Raw genomic sequence first — 21,706 nt, forward strand, 5'->3', positions numbered from 1 at the left:
CCTCTTAGCTCTGTCTTTGTGAGCAGCACTGATTGGTTGGATGAGAGGGCTCTGATTAGAGACAACCCTCTTACGCATCTAATAATTTGAAGGCTTGATTGATCCAAATATGAATTCAGAGTGAGGGGCAAACCCAGCTGTGTGCCTATGTCTTAATAAAACCAGACATCATATCTGGGGTTCTTATTTGTTGTATTATTTCTGCGCTTTGATAAATGAGGATTAGCATTTTGCACAGAGGTGCTCCTGAATGGAGAAACAGCAGCACAGCAGGAAGCAGAAGGCCGGGAAACTGGGGATTACAAGAGGCTTTCTGCTCCCTAATTTGCTTTTTAAAGAGTCTTACCTTTGTTCTATTAGGTTCAGTTAGGATGTGCTGGAAGCTCGAGATTAGCACAGAGAATCGAGTTTGTGACAAAGCCGATTAGCTGCTGAAACAGGGCCAACGATGCTTTTGTTTAGAGAAACTGTTCCTGTCAGGCAGAGAAATATTTCCTTTTCTGAATTCAAAGCTAATGTAAATGTAAATGTTGGTGCTATGACATCACTTAATGCACAGCAGCTAGAACAAGTTTTAGTTGTAAAGATAGGTGGACGTTTGGAGCTCTCAGAGTGAGAGAGACAAACAGCTGTTTGATCCCTTCACATGCAAAACTGTGACAAAATCTGAAATCAGCCAAATTCAACTGCAGCTGGGTGCCAGTTGTCTACTGCCATCTGCTGGTGGCCTAATATCACTGCTTGGTAGAGGTTACAATTTATAAAAAAAATATAAAACAGCTGTTATTCAAATACAGCACCGGTTCACAACAGTAGTAGTGCTTTATGTAATAGGTAAAGAACTGTACTATTCATTAGACAATGTTCTGTCCTGTCTTAACCTCCTTGCTGTGATATTTCTTTGTTTGAATGCTGGCTGGGGCTTTTCTGCGTGGCACTATGGGTTTCAGCACACAGTCCAATTTAACATAATTTCTAACCAAGAAATTAGGTTAGAGTTTTATTATAAATTGGCTATAGATATAAATGTGAGGGAGACAAAGTAGAATAGTAGTAGAATAAAACATTAATGCATGGATTTTAAACTAAAGAGCTTAGATCAGTTGGTAAGAAAATCAGATTAACTAACGACAGGATGACTGGACTAGGGAGCACACTGCCCCTCTAGTTGGGCTTCCACACATGGTGAAGAAATATAAACTTATTGGTTGGTAGATTATTTCTTCATTGTAACAATGCTTCTTGACAAGAAACCTCATGTTGTTGGAAAGCCTGTTTATTTCCCCTTAAAACGTACAATATTTGTGGGTTGGCCAAAGGGTGAGTATTTCGGTATGAAATACTTGTCAAATCTTCTCTGCTAATGCCAACGACATGTGAATGGCAACCCATTCTTCAACCGGCATTTGTCGCAAATCAGCCATTGTGGTTGCTGTTGGTCATTCTGGTATGACGTATTTATGGAGTTGAGGTTAGGGATGCAGGCAAGCCCTTCCATCCTCTCCTCTTCCAAATTCTGAAGGTAGCGTCTGATAAACCCTGCTCTGTGGGGCCAAGTGTTATCATCTTGGAGGATGGGGTTCGGTTGCACACTGTGGGGATATGGGATTGCCGCTGGTTGCTGAATCTCATCTTAGATTAAATACATTTTCTGACTTCAGATGACCTAAAAGGAAAGAAAGGAAGGAGGGAAGAAAAGAAAGCGGGACAGGACTCAGCATCTTAACTTCTCTGAGCTGTCCAAAGCTCTCCCTGTGTGTTCTCAATAATTTTGATTTCTTTCTAAATGTATTTCAGATATCTGCTGTCAGGCTTAGCTCCTTGACAAACTATGACTGGAGTTTAGTCTAAAGCTTTACTCATCGCCCTCCTTGGAAAAATCAAACTTTGATTTGTTTTCTAGACAGCGCTGGAGCAGCTGCTGAGGTTGTGACGCTCATTCAGGTGGGCTGTAGTTGTGGGATTTTGATTGCATCTCGGGGTTGGACATGAAACTGCGGGTTACTGGACTGTCATGGACAACTGTACACCTAAACAACTGATGTCCAAGAAATGCACAGGCACAAGTGTATGTGTCATAGTCAAAACTTGTTTTGAGCAAAACTATATAAGACTAAGAAAAAAGAAATTACAGTGCCAATGTTATCAAACATTTCACAGCTGTGATGAATAAAACCCTATATGAGACACAAAAATGAACAGACAAAATCCAGATTTTTTTTTCCTTTATTGCCATTGTGCATGAACTTTGACACTACTGGTTACACAAAGAGGAGCTGATGAACACTCTGACCTGCCAGTGGTGTGCTCTGGTCATTGCTGGTTTTGTATCAGTTGATGGCTTTAACAACAAACTTCTTGCTGATTCAGCCTTCATGCTCAAAACCAAAGGAATGTGAGATGAAACGTTTGTGTCAAAGAACGAAAAGACAACACCTTTTCTTTTAAAATTTTTTTCCTATTATTGCACACATCTAGGTTACCAATGCCAAGTATATGTGGAACATTGGGAAAGCTAAAATTCTTGGTAAGGTGCTGAAATGTCTTTAGAAACCACGACATTGAACCTCCTTAAAAGCCTTGTATATACAAAATAACGTATATACAAAAGGAGTGTCAATACAGGGATTCTACAAATACACCAGTTATCCAAAGAAATGATGAGTAAGATGAAAACACACTGGTTATTTACACTTGGCCATGTTCATGTCTGTTTGTAACATTGCACAGAAAACATGAAATGCTATGGTACTGTAGTTTGGTGGTAGCATCAGGGTGCCTACAGCATCCCATAATAATGATAATAATAATAATAATAATATTAATAATAATAACAGTGAAAACGAGGCCAGCTAGTGTAATGCTTTCTATATGCATCATACAGCAGAAGGCGCTCTTGTAGCTGCAACCAAAAGTCTGAGTACAGAAACAAAGGTCAAACATAATTTAGGAATCAATCACCTCTCATGCTCATATCTCATGGAATGGATTTCATTAGAACAGTAAGTTTCGAAGCTTACCAGAGTGCAGAGTGGAAGGAAAGGTTGTACAAATATTCATTTTCAATTCGCACAAGAACTGTGTCATCCCAGACCAGGCATCATGAATAGTGAAAATCAGACTTTGATCTATCATTCACAATTTACCTGGATTTATATATTTATTTATGCCTTTTTCTTAATTTTGGCCACCTGGGGGCAACAAAACACCTTTGTCGTTAAGAGCAAAAGCTGCCCGTCACTGGCATGTTTTGTAGCTCTTGACCTACACTTTGAAAGATTGTCAGAATTAGAACAATGCAGACCCAGTGGAAACATGCTTACCTGCAGTCCATCAACACGCCAAAAGCAAGCTGCTTCTGGAAAACAGTGCTATGCATAGGTCAATTGCTGCTTGTTTGAAAGCTTGGATTGAACCGTAAATGATGATACTACTCAGAGGAAAAACTACTTTCCAGGTTTTGGGAGTCACTCCTGTAGCAATCCAAAAGAATGCTGCTGTCACTTCAACAGAGCGATAAAAACAGTAAGGTCACATAGCTCATGTCTGAAAAGGGCTGACGTCTTTTGGAAGTGAAGCAATCAGCAACCCATAATCATTGAGAGATATAGCTCCATACATTTAACACTGCCTCCATGTGGCGGCTGACAACTGGAACATCTCCAGAGCTCTGAATTCCCTATTTAGGCATTTGGTAGATGTGGTCCACTATTTAAAGTTCTCTGTCTTGATCTGACAAACACAAGTCCAATAATCATACTCTCCTGGTTTTATGCAGCTTTTTATCATCTCTGTGTCCTGTGGAGTAGTGAGGTCTGTCACTTAACAGCAAGCTTTCTGTGTCAAACCTCCAGGTTTGACTGAATATACTATAAGATGTGGAAAACAAAACTTAAAAAAAAATTGTGGTAATGCATCTGGGTTATAAATAAAAACAAGTTTATGCTGCTCACGATATTTTGGGTGGAAACCGCTATTACCCTTTAAGCAGCGGTCTATCTGCCAATCCAGTGCCAGTTTTACTGAATACTTGATCAAAGGCAGGTTGTATTTGAACATGTAGTGTTACTGCATTCTCATTGCTTTTGCTCCACCATCAGCCAATCACATTATCATTAAGCTTAAATAACAGGCAAGCTCAACCCCATCAGTACATCCACAACACATGGCAGAGGTCACAACAGCCTTCACTATTTGCAGCCATGAGCTCAGGTCTAGTCACTGAACAGAAAAGAGTGATTTGTATGTGAATGAAAATGTAAGGGAATAAATGTCAGGGAATCTGTTCTGCTTTGTATGGACATACATTCCAAATTACCTGAGTATAGACTCCGATTGTGAAATACCTGAAGCAAGGTCTGACACCGTGTAACCATTTGAGGCCATTTTCTCCTTTTCCTTTTCTTCCAATGTTTTCCTTGTTGCATTTAAGATAAAGCTTAACAACATGTCCTGGACAGTGTAAACATAATCCTGTTCTTGTTGTCTTTCCTGTTCCGTATATAACACAGCCATAGAGTTTAAACAAAGACTTTTCTTTCTTTTTATAGAGTTATATGTGGATATACATGTTTAAAGAGCTTATTCATACTGTGAATGTTGAAACAGAACACAACACATCATTTCATCAGAAATACACTACCAGCTTAAAATGCATGCCCCTCCCCGATCCATAGTGCTCCACTCCTCGCTACGCCTGCATATGAACCCTTTAAATTGTCAGGTCTCTTCCTGCCAACAGCAGCTTACTTATTATGCAGGACAGGAGGTTGAGGCAGCAAATCATATTGGTTGTGGTGGATATTCTGGACACTGTTGCTACGTCATGCAAAGATAGAAGGGCAACGGAGACAGTGGGCACAGAGAGACAGAGACCCCCCTGGAGGAGCAGAAGGTGGTGTTGGTGAGAAAGTCAGTGGTGGTGCTCGATGGTTGCAAGTGTAGATCCCAGAGACAGAGGCCAGCTCTGCTCAGGTCTAGCTGATGGCCGGGCTGTCTGTCTGGGACTCTGATGTCTCTGAGGGTGAAGCAGGCTCCTCTGGGGGGTCATCTGTGCTGGTGCTCGTGGACACCTGAGTAGGGACACCGTAGAATGACGTGGTTCCGTGTGGGTCAGAACCTGCTTCCCTGCTGTCCTGGTCTTCCTCGGGCTCTGAGGCAAGGGTGAGTTGTAAAGAGCCAGGGAGTTTGACGGGACAGAAAGCTGAACCCGTTGGGATGAAATTCACTTTGTTTTTGTCAGGGCAGGAGAAGAGGGGTGCTGATGTGGACTGCCTGGAGCTGCACAAAAACATGTTCAGCGGAATTAAAGGGGGCAGCAGAGTACTGAGGAAATTCAGTATAAGTATCAAAGCATCTATACCTCATTTCCTCAAAAGCTTTAATCTTCTCACAGCCCTCTGGTGGTTCCCGCTTGAACATATAGCTGTTGTTGGGTTTGGGTGAGGAGGCAAACTTTGGCAGCGGTGAGCTGCTTCCATTGTCTGAAAACAGAAATATGATGCTTTTATTTTTTTTGGGATTGATTAGTAAAGCCTATTCTCTGCAGTCATCTGCTAAAATGACACAGATCCACTGTGAATGCATATTTTATATAATAACTGATCACAGTTTCTATTTCTACCAAAACTCCTGAGACATTATGAGATTTGAGAGCAACTTCAAGTGTCACCTCTCAGCTTTTCAGGAGAACACAGATACTTACAGAATACAGTTCAAAGACATGTTAGGCTAATGGGTGATTCTAAATTCTACATGGATGGTAGATAAAGTGCTTAAAGTGTATAAATTAAAACACTTTACACTGAATACGAAATTGCTTAAAAATGTATTTTCATCTGAAACTCTTTGAGGGGTCAGTAAGGAAATAAAAGCACTGCATAAATATAGTTCAATTTCCAGCACATATTTGCCCTTTTTGTGCCATGTCAATTTTGTACTGGCTTCTTTCAAAGATATTAAGATGAAAAGCAGATATTTCATAAAATCAACATTTCTTAAACGGGCACAAAGGTCAAGATATATACATTTACAAACAAAGGTAGCACGGAAGGAGGTTAGCCAAGTATCGGAGCTGCAGAAAGGGCAATGAAGAAGGTGCCTAAGAAGTACAGGAAGCTGTTCATACCTGAGGCCTTGGAAACTGCCAAGCAAAGACTCACAGCCTTGGCCAGCTGCTTGAAGAAATACACCAGACAGATAGAAGGCAGGAGAATAAACCAGCTGTTTTCCACAGAACCATCCAAGGTATACTGTCAGTGTCAGGGGAACAATATAAGAATATGGAAATGGCGCAATACTGGAAGAGCATATGGGAGAACCCATAATAGCAATGCTCGGTGGCTAGTGGATCTAAGAGCAGACCACTGCAACCTCCCTGAACAGGGGCCAGTAACCATCACAGTGACACAAATCCAAGAAAGGGTCTCTAGTATGAAGAGTTGGACAGCACCCGATATGGTTCACGCTTACTGGCTGAAGAAGCTGACTGCACTCCATGAGTGTGTCACAGTACAAATGAACCAGCTGATAGTCAATGAGAGACATCCCGAATGGCTAACCGAAGGCCGGACAGTCCTGATCCTCAAGGATCTCCAGAAGGGACTGGTCCCATCAAACTAACAGCCAATAACCTGCCTCAGTACCACATGGAAGCTCCTGTCAGGCATCATAGCAGCTAAGATGAACAGGCACATGGCTCAGTACATTAGTGGGGCACAGAAAGGAATTGGTAAGAGTACCAGAGGAGCAAAACACCAGCTACTGGAAGATAGAGCAGTCACCTGAGACTGTAAGACCAAACTGACCAACCTGTGCACTGCCTGGATTGATTACAAGAAGGACTCTCCAAAAGTTGATTCTGTTCATCTGGACGTAGTGTTTTCAGTGGAAGAGAAACGTTTTGTCACTCATCCAAGTGACTTCTTCAGTCTCAGCTGACTGCAGGTTTCCCCAATCTATAAACAGTACATTTGCATAATGACTGAAACCAGCCCACTGAAGGAACAATGAAGTCAGTTCCTTATTCATAATTACGCAAATTCTCATGACCATTGATCAACAACCACTGATCAAAGCCCACTGATCAATAGCCATGAGTACCATTCACAGAGAGTTGGGGAATGGCTGCAATCACAGCATTGTAAGATGGTGACAGATGCACCCTTAGGCCCCCTCCTCAATTCAGAGATGGTCTTTCCCTTTTCACGTAAATGGCCTCCTTGACTCCCCGCTCAAAGCAGCGTTCCTCCAGGTCCAGGATGTGTACATCCTCATCACTGAAAGAGTGTACACTGGGCTGTAGGTGTAAATAGACTGCAGAGTCCTGGCCTGACGAGTAAGCTCTTCTGTGTTGTGCCATACGGTTCGCCAGAGGTTGTTTGGTTTCCCCGATGTATAAATCCTGGCAATCCTCCTGGCACTTAACAGTGTACACTATGTTACTCTTTTTGTGTCGGCAGACCCGATCCTTGGGGTGGACCAATTTTTTTTACAAGAAGGACTATGACTTGATGCCTTACACCTGGATCCTGGAATGCTGAGAATTTTATAAGATCAACAGGACCCTAAGAACCTTCATGGGGAACTGAATGGGGATGTGGAGTATAACACTAGAGGCCAAGAGGTCAAGCCTATAGCACAAGTCACCATTAAGTGCAGGAACCTACCAAGGAGATGTTCTATCCCCACTGCTCTTTTGCATAGGCCTGAACCCCCTCCTTGAAATTACTGACAAGACTGGCTATGGATACAGACTACGGAACGGAATAATTGTCAGCCACCTCCTCTACATGTGTATGACATCAAGTCGTATGCCAAGAGTGAATGGGACATCGATTCACTGATCCACACCACCAGGATATTCAGCAACGACATTGGAATGTAATTTAGATTGGATTGGAAGTGTAGTTGGATGGTAACAAAGAGAAGGTAGGTAGTCAGAACTGAGGGAATTGAACAGAAGGCAACATTGCAGACATCGAGGAGAACTACAAGTACATGGCAATACCACAGGCAAATGGAAATCATGAAGCTAGCTAGGAAAGCTGCTACCACCAAGAACCTGCACATGGGTCAGGCAAGTCCTGAGAAGTCAGCTGAATGGTAAGAACAAGACCCGGGCTATCAACACCTACCCTGTGCCCGTGATCAGGTACCCTGCTGGGATAATAAGCTGGCCAGAGTAGGAGATAGAAGCCACTGACATCAAGACCAGGAAGCTCCTGATCATGCATGGAGGGTTTCACCTAGAGCTGGGCGATAGAACGATAACGATATGTATTGCGAAATAACTTTTTCTCGATAGAAAAATGAAACTATTGCGATAGACCTCATCTCTCTCTCTTCCTGTCTTAAAAAAAAAAAAAGAACAGCCAATCCAAATTAAGTAGCGCATAGCCCAGGGGTCGGCAACCTGCGGCTCCGGAGCCGCATGCGGCTCTTTAGTCCTTAAAGTGCGGCTCCGCGTGGTTTGGGCAAAATTAGAAGTATTTCGCTGAAGTGTATTTTATTTATGTTAGTTCTTTTTAACTCGTAGTTCTAAATTGGAAGATTATTGTGATATTGAAATATAAAAATAAAATTATATTCTATTATTTTTTCATCGCTCAAAATAAGAGTCACACTCATGAAGCCGGTATACCCTTGACCAAACGCCGTGCATTTATCGAGACTTTCAACCCCAGGTAGGCCAATTATGGATCTTCGGATCCACATTATGTCAGCAGCTGTTCTCCACCGTGAACTATGTTAAAGACAAACACCGTTCACGCCTGACAGATGACAGCTTACAGTCCTGCGTAAACTGACTTCGTATAGCCCCGATTTGCGGACTCTGTGCGCAGAGGTTCAGGAGCAGAAGTCCCATTGTAAACAAATCACGGCAGACCCGACGATGTTTCCATGAGCATGCTTTTGAGCATCTCTTTATTGAGCACTTTTCACACACGGTTGCTGTGCGCATACAGCCGGCTGTAGCTTTTCAGCTCACAGCCCGACATACACCACCAACAACACAACAGCACAGATAGCGCAGACGTAAAGGCAGCGAGGCGTGATTGCGGGTGTCGCTCAGGTGCGTCCGCCTCCCCTGCAGCGGCGCTTAAACCACGCCCCGCTGCACGCATTAACCAGGTAAAATACATATTCAGGCAGAATTTTGCAAATATCTATTTTTCATTTTTCAGCAGCATAGTGCTTTTTTCGAATTATTTTTTAAGAGTCAGGTCAAGGCTCCAACAGCCCAAAGGCGATATAAGGGTGGCGGCTGACAAAAGTTTTTGTTTGCTACCTGGATCATTTTAGTTCAGGTTGGTGTCTTTCCTTTTGTTATATTTCTTTAAGAGTTCAAAATGTGTTGATTACATAAATATAATTTAATTTTCTCTGTAGCACTTCATGGATTTCATAAGCAGCACACCTTAGTTGTTCACACAAAGTATAAAGATAAAACACAATATATACAGTGTTATCTTCATTTTAGATGTCAAAAAGTATTTGCGGCTCCCAGTGTTTTCTTTTGCGTGGAAACCGGGTCCAAATGGCTCTTTGGGTGTAAAAGGTTGCAGACCCCTGGCATAGCCGAACCAATCACAGCCGCAGCGTCACGTCACATGACTTGTTACGTACAGCACAAGTGCCAAGCCGCACATGTGTATTTGTTTGGGAAGCAGCCAGCCGCCATGCCGGCCGGTTAATGGAGAAAATGAGTTTGCCCGCTAGAGAAAAATCAACCGAGAGCTTGGGTGACCAGGTTACCGAAGAGAACACAGATGACGGTTCCAATGCCGGACAGATTGTCGAAAGGAAGGGCCACAGAAGTTCCGTAGACTGAAAGCGCTAATTCGTCATCGAAAACAACCAGGAGAATCCCTGCGAAGCAACAACAGTCAATTGAGTCGGCTTTCTCCAGCGTCTTACCATATGACAAAAAGCTAGAGACATAGCGACATAACGAATGCCATAGCCTACCGTCTTGCTAAAGACATGCTACCAATAAACACGGTCGAAAATGAAGGATTCAAGCAGCTAATTGAGGTAATAGCTAAGCTATACAACAAGGAGAGATTGAGAATTTCCTTTTAGTTCTCAGTTTATTTGATATTGACAAAAGTTAGTCAATTTTGTCTGTTCTTCTGTAAAACAAACTAAGATTTATTTTTAGAATTAATATTTTGTTTCTAAGTGGAATTGACAATTTAGTGGTCTGTTTTGTTTGTTCTATTTTGAAACTTAAATGCTTTAGCAGCTACCTTTTGTGTAGTTTGCAATATTTGCCTTTATTTATCTGAAACTGAAGTCTCATGTTCTTTAAGTACATCTGCCCTGTTGAACTTATTATGGGAAATAAATATTTAAATCAACACAAGCTGCTGATTATTTTACATTTTACTTGTGAGCGACGGCACATTTAAATCTTACAAATATAGTTATTTGGCTTATATCGTGATATATATCGTTATCGCCTGAAATGAAAAAAACATATCGTGATATGAAAAAATCTTATATCGCCCAGCTCTAGTTTCACCCCAAGTCCACTACCCTGAGACTGTACGGTAAGCATCTAGGAATCCCACCAGTGGCTGGACAAAGCTGGACTCAAAGAAAGCACAGAGGCACTAATCATGGCAGCACAGGAACAAGCTCTGCACACAAGATCCATAGAGGCTGGGGTCTACCACACCAGGCAAGACCCCAGGGACAGGTTGTGTAAAGATGCCCCTGAAACAATCTAGCACATAACAGCAGGGTGCAAGATGCTAGCAGGAGGGCATACATGGAATGCCATAACCAAGTGGCTTGCATAGTATACAGAAACATCTGTGCCGAGTAAGTTAGCGTTTCTCAAAAGCCTCTTCTCATACTAATACTTTTCATATTCTTTCATATTCTTTTTTTTTGGCTTTTATCTCCATTCTCTCTTCAGTGAGTCCTTTCCTCTTCCCTGCTTTTTTTTCCATCTTACTTTAACGATTACAGTATACCTGGTGTAATGGTCGCTTTGCTCACCACTGCAACCTCATTTCACAGACACTTGTATTTATACCCACTGTTACAGCACAGGAAGCCGTTACAGTATTCTCCTGAATGATAGACATTGCCACTCAGGCAATATCGCCACAATTGCTGATATAAGAGGAGAAGTCAAAAACCAGAAGCCAAGATTATGTTTTTGTAAAGTTTTTCCACAAATTCTCAAGTTTTCAAACTGTTACCACTTCTTTCTCTGTAATTGGGGTAAAAACCATCACGATTCTACACTCATATCTTGAGCCCAGCTGCAGTGGCTGTGGTGCAATGCACCAGATTACAAAAATCAAGAGGTGCATGAGCAGCCGATGCGCCACAAAGATTATGCTGTGCAACACAGTGGCGGAATTAAGGCACGACGGGACCACAGATCCGTGTTTTGAGCCATATTTTCAGCCGCCGCCTCCGGCTGGAGCAGACCGTCGCCGCCGCTCCCGGCGCGAGCAGCCCCTTGCGCGGCTCCTCTTCCTCTGGGCCGGCGCAGACCCTCGTCCGCCGCCTCCAGTTGGAGCGGCTCCTCCACCGCTCCTGGCAGGAGCAGCCCTTCACCCTACTCCCCCACCATGAGCGAGAGAGGGAAAACAGCCCGGACCATCGCACGCCTCGCTCGCCAGCTCCAATCAAGCAGGCTCCCCTGGCACGGGGACCTCTGTCTCCTCGCACGGCTCCACCGCCGCCCCCAGCTGGAGCAGCCCCTTGCGCTGCTCCTCTTCCGCAGGCCAGCGCAGGCCAGCGCGCGGCTCCTGGCAGGAGCAGCCTTTCAGCCAGCTGTTCCCCCTCCTCCGGCAGGCGCAGATCCCCGCACGCTTCATCTGCCACCTCTGGCTGCTGAGGTGCCTCACGCGGCTCCTCCACCGCTATCTCCGTCGGGACACATCTGTGGGGGTGGTGCCTAGGCCCAGAGCAGCGCCGCCAGCTCCCCAATCCTTTCCAGGTGGTGCTCGGTCTGGTCCCGCAGGTCTTCCTGCTGACGAAGCACCTCCACTGCCTGCTCCCACTGGGCGGCCGCCATTTCGGCCACCCTCTGGGCCAGCTCCTCCCTCTGGCTCCGTTGTAGGCCCACCGTGCCGCTTCCCGGGTTTCGGCACCAGTGTGGCGGAATTAAGGCACGACGGGACCACAGATCCATGTTGTGAGCCATTTATTTACACTGGCTGCCAGCCACACATCATACCACAACAACCCACCAACCCATGAGTCCCCGTGTTTTAACAGGCGGGCATGATCACGGATGCCGTGCCGTGCAGGTGCGTCCGCACGGCATCGCAGACCATGCCCACCACAAACACATAATGTGACGTCAAAATCCATCAGCATTATAGCACTGTTAGATGTCTTTGATGGTCAAGACACATGTGATGCAGAGAGTAGTAGCTCAATTACGTAGACTATGTTGAGCAAACCTCCAACATGATTCACCCATCACTTGCTTGTTATTGAAAAAAATCTCTCTCAATCGAGGCTTGACCATTGAACGGACCAAGACGAGTTTTACTGGTGGTGGTGAAAGTCTGGTTTGTTGGATAAATGTTCACGGTAAATTTAATCCAACCTTCTACTTTTTGGACTGAAGTTCCTGAAGAAATCTGGCCACTTTTATGACCACAACATGATTTTTGAGTCAAACTCCCTCAGAATTTCATCAAAGCATTTTTCTTTGATGTGGCAAGTTTCCACCAGAAGAATAGTGGCAAGTTGTCAGCCACTTAGTACTCTGTTTTTGGTAACCATTGTCCTTGATGTAAATATGTAAAAAATTGTGTTTCTGTTCTGTGTCTTGTGTACTGTTTGTTTGTATATGTGTCTTTCTTGCTGCTGTTACACCCAAATTTCCCCTTGTGGGAAAATTAAAGGATTATTCTATTCTATTCTATTCTACTTAACACTTTGTTCTTGAACAGGACCCTTGGATCCAAAACTGGCAGGCTTCTCACAAGAGGATATTTAAGTGGTGCCTTTTCAAAGAGCTTGGTGACCATCGTCAACAATGACAATTTGCAGCTGTGCCTGAACACTAGCCTCAGCGTCTGAATTCTTCTTCACGTGTTCCTCTAGTGCTCAATCTGTGACAAATCTGACATTCAGTTTGGTGACATTCATCTGGTTGACTGGATCAGCATATTCAATTTGAATAAACTTTATAGGGTGTTGAGAGAGGTGGGGTAGAGAGAGACTGAAATTCCCCGTCATCACAACTGAGAGGGGGTAAAAGCTCTTAACGTCCAGCCCTATGTGTAAAAAATGATCAGAGAGCTAAAACAGAGCTTTCCCCTATTTGCTAACAGTCAACTGAAGTATAATAAAGATTCTAAAGACATGCCTCAAACTGAGAGTTTGACCTTGGTATGTATCTGTGTGTCTGACTTACAAAATGCATGACTTATCAGAAAAAGTCTTACTGGGTATACTGTGATTGATAAAAACAGAGTTTAAAAGAGAAAAAGTACAAGAAAGTATTCCTCTGTATTTGAATTAAAAAAGGATTATGTTAAAATGAATGCTCATGCGAGAATGTGCTAAAGACAAATCTAATTTAAGTACAATTACATAAACTAAATGAAACATGAAGTCAATTAGATGCATATGTGACTGAATGTTTGTCAGTGGAAAAATTGTACTTAATAGTCAGTATAAGCTTTTAATGATATAAGTTTACATGTGATAGAATACTGCATAATAACCTTTTGATGACTTAGACTGTTGTTACTTGTTCTGTTCTTTTTTATCAGTTCCCACAGCGATAGTAAGAGCTGAACAAGTAGTTTCACTCCCCTACCAGGAAAAGGAGCTGCTTCCCACACCCACACACACGCTCACGTATCAACATTCCACTAAAAAAAATGCATTCACTGTTGTATTACTTTTCTTGTGTATAAAGACAAGTGCAAGAACAGAGCGCTGATCACAGGGCCCCCACTCTCGTGTGAGCGCTCTGTGACTGCCCTTGCAAGTAAAATCTGCAGCGTGTGTGTCTTCACTCTTAGACTCTCAGCTGAAGAAGTGTCTTTTAGAATAAATCTCTTGACAGTGTTAAAAGGTGATGGAGTTTCTTCGTTAAGAATTAAGCGATACGAGGTTCCTCCCTTTTGTCTTCTGCGAGATGAGCAGTTCAGAACACGGGATCTTAAGAGGTTACAGCTGCAAATTCCAATGCTGGAGTGATCCAACTGCTGCCCAAACTGTGAACCCGCAAATTGGCTTTGTATATTTTTGGCTTTTTCTCTGCTCAGTTTTTGCCACATTAGATGATTAATTCAGAAGGATTTTGGTTTACACCATACGGCCACTGAACGCCAAGGGTATCCCGGTTTCCTGTTGGGTGATTATGATCAACTCGGTATACAGACAGGGCTCTAGAGTGCGACCAATTTGGTCGCAAATGCAACCAAATTTTTCAGTGGTGCGACTAAAGAAAAATATTTGGTCGCACCGGTGCGACCAAATATTTTCGGGTAACAAAAAAAAAAAAAAAAAAAAAAAAAAAAATCTCTGCAACTCTCCGTGTGGTCAACAACAGACACACATTATGCCCCTATCGTGGACTAAACCAATCAGAGATAGTCAGGGGCGGGACCTCTCTGATTGGCCGTGGTCCAGTTGAAAGTGCAGGTGGAAGAGAGAGGGTTGAGTAGCTTGAATAAAGCGATATCGATTCATTAACGGATTCCACACAAAGACGTAAACACAGAGCGGACCCGACGCATCAGAATCAGCTTTGTCTTTCTCGGCTTTCTCACCCCACGGCCCGAACACGGACACGCTGTCGGAGCTTAGCGATTCTGATGCGTCGGGTCCGCGCTGTGTTTCCGTCTTTTTTGCGCTAGATTCTGAGCTGCAGGTTTTGTCTCTCTCCAATGAAAATTCACCGAGCCAGCAGCAAAAGAAGCAGCAAACTGCGCTTCACATTTGATCAATGTCGTCATGAATTCGCTCTGAGTTTTGCTGTTTTGCTTCCACCACTATAAAAAAATCACACTTCATGCACAGCTCCCTCTCTCTCTCTCTCTCAGTGTACTTCAAGAACAGTTTCCCGTCTCAAATCTCTGTTTTCTGCATCATTCATTCGCTTATTACCCACCAGTCTACCGTTGTTTACAGCGCTGTCAGCCGCTGTCTTTTTCTTTTTTTCACTTAAATGACCTCGGACAAGAAAACCTAATTTCTGCTGTTCAATACTGAAGAAATTTAAACTTCTTAAAATTATGCAAAATTGCAGAATATTGCAGAATATTTTTAAGGTTATCTGCTATAAAACGCCAGACCAGGAAAATCTCCTTCATGTTTTTCTGTGTTTTATTCTCAGTTACTTTCAAACAAAGGCATCTGCTGTGATGTTCACAATTCTGAAGTGTCACATGTATCAGTACTGATAAATGATCAGAATTATAATATTTCTGACTGTCTGAGGCTAAATTGAATCGAATCAGGACTTTGAGAACTGGAATCGAATGGATTATAGAAATCAGTGATGATACTCAGCCCTAGTGAGCAGCCTAGGCCTGACAGAAGTGGATGTGGCTGTGGGTAATAAGAAAAGATGAAAAGAACTATTGATAACTTTTGTGTTAAGTTAAGGACTGATCCGTCTGAAATTCATAGCCAGCTCTGACACGGTGCCATCAATCTTTGAATGCTGAAAAAACAGCAGTGTATCCAGAAAACACATTATATGCTGCAATAAATGCACTGCCCAAGTGTCCCCTCTCCCCACTGCCTTTCAGCAGCAGGCTGCAGCAAACAGGTCGTCAGAGGAGCCAAGATGATGATTAAGTTTAACATTTTCTACAATATTGACAAAGCAATTTAATCACAAGTTTGTTAGTTAATAATTTAGAAATGAATATTGTCTGTATGGACTTCCCCCCCAAAGAAAGTGCACATGTAAAACTGCGGTGTTAAGCGATGCGGTTGAAAAATTTGAGTGCGCCTAACTTTTGTGCCGGTACGCCTAAATTTTTAAAGTTAGGCGCACCGGTGCGCCCATGTCAAAAAGTTAGTCTAGAGCCCTGACAGAGATAAGTGCATCCTTGGATCCAGTTATTCGCTCCAACCATTCCCCTCAAAAGGATCAGAACATAATTAGTATTAGCTCAGACTATGTTAATTAGATAAATGTAATTCAGTTAATTTGATTACTATACACCGATTTGTACTTTTATTAAATTTTTTGTTTGCTTTGCTCCTGCTAAATTGTTTTAATAAAATATCTTGCAACTAAAGTCTAAATTGTGGACATTTACTTTTTAACTCCTTGTGAAACAGTAAAAGTAAAAACCTGAGTATAAAGCTCATTTCAGTGTAAATAGCTTTGACAGGTTGCTCCAGCTCTGCTTTCAGTGTTGAATTTGAGGTAACAAACTATGTTAAGGTGCTTGTGGGTTTGGTGGTACTCGGATGTGGATTAGATGGTTCTATGAATTGTAGAGAGACAACTACTGCTGCCTATTGCTGACACTCTCTATACTGCTGGGTTTTGATATGGATGACGCTTTACTGTTTGAGGTGTTGCTTGTTGACTGCAAAAAACTCCCCACTGCTGGACCGCGATTCATAAGTCCTGTCATCAGATATTGATGTTTCTTTCCTATATAACACAAAAAAAATGAGACAAATGTTATTTTTTTTTAAAAAAGCTTAATTCACAATACAACTACCCCTAAGATGGTTAACCCATGTTGCTGTCTGGATTATTGTTGAAGTCCTAAATTATCACATTTAAAGTGTTTGTGTAAATGACATGAGGTACAGTAAGACATGCATGTAGCGTAACACTAATTGAGAGAGACTGAACAAATGACATACTCAGTTCAAGTCAACACAGAAGACTTTTACAATACACAAGCATCTACCTGAAATGTATTTATTTAATCTATCGTCTGTGATATTATTATTTACAATTATTATTATACATGTGACTTTAAAGTACTTTATTTTTCATAAACGAATCACATACAGTACTGTGCAAAAGTTTTAGGCAGGTTTGAAAAAAATGCTGTAAACAAAGAATGCTTTCAGAAATAATTGTTTATTGGCCCCAAATGTATTCTGCAGCAGAACAACGACCCCAAACATACAGCCAGACATTAAGAATGATATCAACATCATCGAGTGTGTCTGGGATTACAAGAAGAGACAGAAGGATGTGTGAAAGCCTACAACCACAGAAGATTTGTGATGTTTGTACAACCTACCAGCCGAGTTCCTTCAAAAACTGTGTGCAAGTGGACCTAGAAGAATGGATCCTGTTTTGAAGACAAAGAGTGGTCACACCAAATATTGATTTGATTTCTCTTTTGTTCATTCAATGCATTTTTCTGATTGATGAAAATAAATGATTAACAGTTCCATTTTAGAAAGTATTCTTTGTTAACAGCATTTTTTTCTCACCTGCCTAAAACTTGTCCACAGTTCTGCGCATATTTGTCTACTACAGTCATACTTTGACATTATATTGCAACAGTCCATGACTCATTGGTTGAGAGTGCCAGAGTCGCACAGATCTCTACGTGAGCTTGATTAAATTGATCAAATTTAAGCTGTTTGATGTTTAGGTCCTCACAACAAACAGGCTTTAAGGAAAATGCAGGGAACTTCGATAGCTCCTAAAACTAAAGTGACTATTCTTTGGGTCCATATGGATCAGCCCCTCTTATTATGAATTTTTAATGTATTTATTGTTAGCGTTCATTACTGTGTTTTCCTCCTTATTACCCTTTGCAAAAAGCTACAGACTGCAAGACACAAATACAAACAGTATTATTCTGCTTGGCCAGTAAGAACTTCGCTTTAAGACTTTGCAACTTTTATTTCTCCATCTGATAAGCAAGCTATTCAATCAATTTGTTATGAAAGTTACAGTTTCAAGTAAATGACACCACTTTCCACACCTTAAAAAGACTATATTAAAATCCAAGCATTTTCAAGGATTTCAAGCACCCATACAAACCCTGTAATAAATTAACAGGTGCACTAGAGACAACCTCCAAAACAAGAATGGTTTTAAAGCAACTGATATTTTATTTTTTCTGACTTTTTTCATTTGACTGGGGTCAGTGTCACTCTCTGTAGCATGTGGTGATATCTGGTGACATCTTCTAGTGCCCAGCACTAGAACTGCCCAACTGGTATTTGTCACAGAATATCAAAATTGGTAGGTCCACCATTGGTGCTCTGTGCTTTTCACAACCAAGAGCAGGTTCACCCTGAGCACATGTGACAGACATGCAAAGGTCTGGAGAAGCCGTGGAGAACAGAATGTTCCCTGTAACAAAGCTCTGTGTGACTGGTTTGTCGGTGGGTCAATGATGGTATTGGGCAACATATGGATGGAGGGACGCATAAAGGCTTGGCAACAGCACCTTGACGGCTATTATATTGGTATGACATCTGTCAGACCCTAGTCTGACAGATGCAGTTGATTCTAGTGCTAGTGCAGTTGATTCTGGTGCACGACAATGTCCGGGTTCCTGTGTTGAGAATATGCAGGTAGTTCCTGGAGGATGAAAAACTGGCTTCCATGCTCCACTAACCTAAATACAACAGAAGACCACTGGGACATTATGTTTTGGTCCATCTGACGCCATTGAATTGCAGAACACCTCAGTCCAGAAACTCGGTGACGCCCTGGGTCATACGTGGGAGATGATTCCCGTCAGGACACTATTTGTTGACTCATTAGGAATATGTCCCCATGCATACAAGCACATGGAGGCCATACAAACTGCTGAAAACTATTTTGAGTTTCTGCAATGAAATTTCACCAAAATGGACTAGTAGTAGAGAATTTTGAATTCACACCTCTGTAGGTTGATTTTCCATTATCATCAAACGATGTTACATACTTTCATTCCTAACACATTATCTAGTCCATATACATCCCGCCCCCAATATAGGCTATGGTCTATTATTTGATTTACTCCATTCCTTTCCAAAACTGCAGAGTTCTATTTATCTTGTCCAGGATCTGGTTAGGATAGGAACAAATCCACTGACCCCAGCAGCCACTTTTTCTGGACACTTCAGTAGGACCTTAGCGTTGCTTACCTTTATCTCTGTCATATAGTAGATCATCTGTGGAGTAAGGACTGCCATCATGTGATCCCAGTGGGCAGGCTGGCGAGGGGGATGGTGATAGGCTAGAGCAGCTGCTGGACCGGCCAGGGGCTGAGGGGGTCCGGGTGTCCACACTGCGGGTGCTGCTGCTGCGCTGCTGTGGAGGGAAAGGTGCTCGTCGCCCATCGGGAACCTCCAGGGACTGCAGAGAAAACAATATAAGACTCAAAGCTCAGTCAAGAGATGGCAGTGACACAAGTCACAGGTTTACTAAAATACCATGCTGAAAATAGAAATTAAGCCCCACCTTAAGCTCCTCCTTATCTCCATTGTCTTTAATGAAGACCTTTTCCAGCTCATGGTTGATGCCTTCCATGCTGCTGGGCACCCTGGAGATCGAGGGCTTTGGCACAGTGATGTTCGACAGTGGCATCTGGGCAGACTTCGACATGGAAAACTGCTACAGCGAGCATACAAACACACACACATGAACCCTCTTGAGGCACACACATTACTTCTATAGCTACTCCTCAGCTCTGTAATGCCTCTTTTCCACTAGTACCTACTTGGGTCAACTTAATTCAATTTTAGGGTTTTGTATTAGGTGGTATTACCTGGTACCAGGTACTGTCTAGAGTAACGGTTCAACCAGGGTTCCAAGCAACTCCTTCACAAAAATTAAATTGACCATTTATGAAACCTGGCAACAGGAGAAATGGCTGTACAAAACCCAACACTGCAGTCCCTCATATCAGGGGTTCTTAACCTTTTTTACCTCGGGGCCCAAGTTTTCCATTACAAAGTGGGTGGGGCCCACTTGAATAAATTGATGTTCCTCATCAGTTTATTCAATACAGGTGATTTATATTTAATAACTAAATCAAATCTACTTCATTTTAACAGCTAAAACCTTGTCAAATAAACCTGATGATGTAATGTAAGAATCACAAAGACATTTATTCATTAAGTGTATTAAGTGAACCTGCACATAAAACAAAATGCCAAACAGGTTAACAATACATGGAACAAATTCAACTTCAAGTAGAAATTGAAAGACTCAAGTCAGGCTTAATAACAAAAAAATAACGAATAATTCAATTTTACTATAGCAAAAGAGAGAAGAAAAAAAGGGAAAAATAGAAATTGGATAAATAATGTGTTGATAAAATAAATACATTCAAAATAATTTTCTAATTAAATTAATAAATAAACTATTTAAGTTTTAAACCAAAGTACAAATGAAAATACAGCCTTATAATCTGTGAGTGAATCTGAAAGTTGCTTCAGCAGTAAACCTTTTTTCAGTGGCGGAACCAGAAGTTACTCTTTATATTTGAGACAAATGAACAACAACAAACAGTCGCAACAGCCATTTTTATGTTCACCTCTTAATGAGACACTTGAGCCTGCCTCTGAGACCTAATCGGATCCAGTCTGGGTGGAATGGGGGAAGGGCTCACTCTCAGAGTAGCTTCCAGTGTTGCTCTGAGTCCGTCTTGGCCTTTGGTCTTGGTTGTGGCCAAGCTGTGGGAAGCTGTACTGTAACTGAATTCTATATGACAAAAACCCATAGTCTGAGCAGTGGGTATAGCATTGACTCGATATTCTCCATTGTTGTGTTGCATATAAAAAAATGACATAAATGACACAAATAATGTCACTGGACTTCTGGCCACATTGGTATAATAACCCCAAGCACACTGAGGTAATGGAAAATGGCTGAAACAGAGTGGAGTCGAGCTGAGCAGGGCTTTCGTACATTTTGAATTTACTATATGGGGTTAAGAATTTCATTCATATCCCTTTTCCAAAAGTACCGACTCAAGTTGGCTTGACGTGGCTCGACTCATTTTTCATTACAATCAAGTACCACCTAATGTGCGTGGGGTCATTATAGCAACGGGGCCAAACGTCCTGTTACATCATTTTTATGTGACACAGATGACACAACAAAGAAGGATGTCAAGGCAATGATTAGGGCTGCACGATTAATCGTTAGAAAATCGTGATCTCAATTCATACTTATGTGTGATCTCATTTCCAAATGACAACGGTTTAAAAAAAAAAAAAAAAAAAAAAAAAAGACGACGACGACTGTACCGCATTTTGATCCGGCACGTAATCTGCATGAAAACAAGCGCTCACTCTTCCTGCTCAACAAATGACAAGGGCGGAGCCTTATACCACGTGATACAGAAGCTGTGCCGTGTGATGCTCAAATTGGCAGGGAAAAAACGGAGAACACGTCAGGGATGACGAGAAAGTGACAGGAGAAAATCCGTCCCGGTCAGCCACCCAAACATCAATAACGGGAACCTTATACAGCGTTTCCTCATAGCCGTCGAACTCCCACAGGCACAAAGAAATTACGGAGGCTATCACTTATCACCTGACCAAAGATATGGCTCCCATCAACACTGTGCAAAACGAGGGATTTAGGAAAATGATCAACACCCTAGACAAACGCTACACAGTGCCGTCCCGCAACTATTTTTCTATTGTTGCTATTTTTCTATTGTTGCACTACCTGCTCTATACACGCAGTGAGCAACGGTGGAGACAGAATTTCAAGCAGCACAACATTTTGCGGCAACCACAAAATGTGAGGCATTTATTGTTTTTATGT

The 21,706-nt window shown here is 42.2% G+C and overlaps 1 protein-coding gene across 1 annotated transcript in view; it reads right to left on the reverse strand.

Annotated features, from left to right (window-relative positions):
- Positions 1 to 2,208: 2,208 nt before the first annotated feature.
- glcci1a (glucocorticoid induced 1a) overlaps positions 2,209 to 21,706 on the reverse strand; it is a 39,263-nt gene continuing 19,765 nt past the window's right edge. Inside the window, exons 6-10 of the mRNA XM_039605792.1 lie at positions 20,541 to 20,625; positions 19,388 to 19,540; positions 19,072 to 19,282; positions 5,363 to 5,483; positions 2,209 to 5,280 (exon numbers count right to left, since the gene is read on the reverse strand). Of these exons, the coding sequence (XP_039461726.1) occupies positions 4,977 to 5,280; positions 5,363 to 5,483; positions 19,072 to 19,282; positions 19,388 to 19,540; positions 20,541 to 20,625 (874 nt within the window). The 3' untranslated portion in view covers positions 2,209 to 4,976. The remainder of the gene's footprint in view (positions 5,281 to 5,362; positions 5,484 to 19,071; positions 19,283 to 19,387; positions 19,541 to 20,540; positions 20,626 to 21,706) is intronic.

This window comes from Oreochromis aureus, linkage group 22 (assembly GCF_013358895.1).
Source record: "Oreochromis aureus strain Israel breed Guangdong linkage group 22, ZZ_aureus, whole genome shotgun sequence".
NCBI classification, from domain to species: Eukaryota; Metazoa; Chordata; class Actinopteri; order Cichliformes; family Cichlidae; genus Oreochromis; species Oreochromis aureus.